The 3,566-nt window shown below is 42.0% G+C and overlaps 1 protein-coding gene across 1 annotated transcript in view; it reads right to left on the bottom strand.

Annotated features, from left to right (window-relative positions):
* Hibch (3-hydroxyisobutyryl-CoA hydrolase) overlaps positions 1-3,566 on the bottom strand; it is a 48,304-nt gene that overhangs the window by 6,608 nt on the left and 38,130 nt on the right. The window contains exon 12 of the mRNA XM_013353493.2: positions 179-298. Coding sequence (XP_013208947.1) covers positions 179-298 — 120 coding nt within the window. The remainder of the gene's footprint in view (positions 1-178; positions 299-3,566) is intronic.

Genomic DNA, 3,566 nt, shown 5'->3' with positions numbered 1-3,566 from the left:
TCTCACCATGGTTTTCTTAAAGACTGATCATGTTCCTGGACTGTGGCCCAATTCCTTCCTTCAAGCCTTGATAATCTGTCTGCCACTTGCAAAAGTGTAAAATTCTACTCTAAATTTTACATATTCTGCAATGAATTTCCTAACTAGAAAACAACAACACTCAATATAAAATTCTTACCATACAGGCTTGACTTAGCCGATACTCCATGGTCAGTACCTCTGGCAAGGTCTTGGAAGAGCCCTCCATGAGCTGCCTCAGTGTGATCTTTAAGGATGTCGGAGACATTTTGTTAATCACCTTTGGAGAAAAAAAATATTCCTTGTTAGCCAACTGCCCGTTTGCCGTATGTAATAAGCCAGCTACACTCCTATGCAAGCCAGACTAACACCTGTGCTTTAGAACTTCTTCCAAGGGCCAGAGACTCATAAAAACATGCCTCGGCCTTGCTCTGCCAAAGCAGGAGACGTGCCAGCCCGCCACAGCAGGAACACAGGCCCTTCCACAAATGGAGCGACGCAGAGCCTAGTCAAATAAACTTTACTGGAGTGTTTGCACAGATTACACATCATCTCAAGGCAGGAAAGGAGAGCTGAGCGGCCGGGAAGGGAAGGAAGGAGTTGCTGACTGCTCTGTCCCAGACTCTCAGCAAAGAGCTTAAAGAAAGTAAAGGAAAGAGCAGGAAGGTAGCAGCTGTGAGCTGGACGTGTCTCAACTGCAGTGGGCTCTTCGCCTCTGAGAAACCTTGATGTAACCCGGACAGAGAACACATGACTAACTCTCCTTTAATATTAATTAAAAAGTAAGAATGTCACACCCGATCCTTCAGCTACAATGCCATGGGACTTGTTCTGAATCTAAAGAGCCTATTACTTGTGTTCCAAGCCACGCAGCTGACTGTAGCCACCTGAATGACACAAGAGACTACCACATACCTGCATTCTCCTTTATAACTGCACAAACCATTTTCAGATGGATTATTGATTGATAGCTCAAAGGTTTAAACTGGGTTCAAAGAACTCTCACTTTGAATTCTGTATTTTTTATTTTTAAACTTTTATATTTTTAGTTTTATATGTGTATTACTTCCTTATAATCTACCGGGTATCTTCTTACCCACTGAAGGCACTCTTCTCTCCAACAAGCAACAAGTCCCCTTGCTACATTCCTGTCTTTCTATGTGTGTGGTCCACTGCCTTTGGTTAGGGCTGCCCACCTCCTTCTGTACAAAGTAACAGCCATGAGGGTAAAGGGAAGTCCAAGGAAGATGATGGAGAGGGATTAAACAGATGTGTCTAAAATGTAATTTTGTCAGTACAGAGAAACACAGAGGATTGTACCTTAAGAAGGCGCAAGGAGGAGGCCTTTAAAGTTCTTCTTAGCGCTTCCTACCCTGACTTATCTTTCTCCTTGACCTGCAATGCTGTTCCTGGATGAGAATGCACTAAATCCATGCACTCAGTCAGGCAATGACTTCCCTCTTTGGGGGAAAAGCATTCACTACATCGAAAGCATGAATAAGACAAAGCATGGACGATGACTGGATTGGGCCTCTGCCTGAGTGCTTGGCTCAGACACCCTTGCCCTCAGGTTTTCAAACTGGTCTTGATTGATAAAGATCTCACACAACAATAGCGACATCGGTGTTCTGGAAACTTTCCCCAGGACAGGAAGACAACATGAGGAGCTCTCACCATTCCCACTAAATAGTGCTGATGGTATAAGCCAACGTAGGAAGAAGGACAGTGGGGTGTGGACGGAAAGTGGGAAGGATGCAGGTGAAGAAGTTAGAAGAAAAAAAAAGAAGGGAAGATAAAGTTAAATCCCCAAATATTCAAAGTAATCTGTAAACTATAAATACTTTCATAATAAGTTTAGCCATCATGGATACAAGGTAGAAGGTATATATACAAATTTTGGGTTCAGTTTTACTTCTATATCTTAACAAACAGAAATTAACTTTTAAATGATACCATTTTCAAAGGCATCAAAACCATCACTATCTACTGATAAATCCAATGAAAAACATACAAATGCGCAATTCTCTATAAAAAAAATTGCAACGTCACCGAAATGAACGTGGGCCTAAATAAATGAGAGAGCACAGCACATGTGCAGAGAGAGGTGTGGGCGTTCCTCTAAGTATACCGGAATTCCAGTGCACTAGGTGGAGAGGGAGCACGTGACCAGTCCCCAGTGACCATCTTGACACTGAATATGGACATGTGCTGAGGAATAGGCAAACGCTTGGTGACTCCACCTGGAAGTCTGGTTCTGTCCAGTCTCACGCCACGTGCCTTCCCTTTGGCTTTTCTGAGTGTGTGTCACTACATGCCGAGTCTTGTGAGTCCTGCCAGGGGGTCACCAAACCCACAGGAGAGCTTGGAGACTCTAAACGTAGAACATAATATTGACTTTTCTCTTTGGAAGGTATTAAAGGTCCTAATGCCTTTGTATATGATGTATTTTATTATATGAAAGTTTTTGAAGGTAGCCAATACTTTCATTAAAGGTCTACGAGAACAAATAATAAAGGGGAAAAGACAAGCTGGGTTACTATGAAACCCTTTGTTCTTCATGTGGAATCAGGAAGAGAAAGAGAAGGAAAGGGCTAAAGGAGAAAGTGCATCCAATCCAGATGCCAACTGAAGGATTCATACCCAGAATGGATACACTTTACAAGATATGGTGAATATTTAAAAGGTAGTTCATGTGAAAAGATACTCATATGGTCAATAAATATATAAAATGGCATTTGACCTCATTAGTTATCATGGAAATGCACATCGAGACCACAATACAATGTTAACTTTATGTGCTCTTGAATGACCAAAATGAAGAATGGTAGCACATAGTGGTAAGAGTGTGGAACCAACCAGGGCTCACAGAAACCACCTTATAGGAAGAGCATTTAAGATAATAAATATGTGTACATACGAGGCAGGGCTTTGTAATACTACTGTGGCTATATACCTAACAGAAATATGAATTGTACAATAATAAGGCATATATAAAAATGTCCAGGATCACAACAATTCTCACAGTAAAAATCTGCTAAGAACCCCAGATATATTGTGCAGTGGAGTGTCTTGCCATTCTGGAAATGAACATCCAAGCCACTGCTGTGCAGCGCAATGTGGGTTCATCTGCAGATGAAGACAGGCTAGGACACATTTCAAGTGTGGAGAAGCAGACCTTCTCTTTCTCTGTCTAGGATCCTGAGATGCTTCAGTCCTATGACAGGCCCAAGGGTATCAAGCCCATGCATATAACACATAGCCCAAATGGTTTTTCTTCGCTGTTAACCAGGTATGTGTAGAAAGTCTAACTCTGAGGAACACTGCTTACTACTCAGCGGTGACAGGAAATGGCGGCATGCCAGCTTACACTGTATCACTTCTTTATTTAATCGCTCGGTTAAAGAAGGCCATCTTTCATATTAAACATTATTAATAGGCTAAATCGCCACTGTAATGTCACCAGGTGTCTACTCTACAGTGACGCAGTCCTTCTAAAAAAATGTTTCTATTGGCTTCTCCCAGGAGACAAAGGGACATTTGGAAATGCA

The sequence above is a fragment of the Microtus ochrogaster genome, unplaced genomic scaffold, assembly GCF_000317375.1.
Source record: "Microtus ochrogaster isolate Prairie Vole_2 unplaced genomic scaffold, MicOch1.0 UNK8, whole genome shotgun sequence".
In the NCBI taxonomy this organism is placed as follows: Eukaryota; Metazoa; Chordata; class Mammalia; order Rodentia; family Cricetidae; genus Microtus; species Microtus ochrogaster.
Note: the sequence above shows the minus strand (reverse complement) of the source record. Positions and strands in the feature narration are given on the sequence as shown.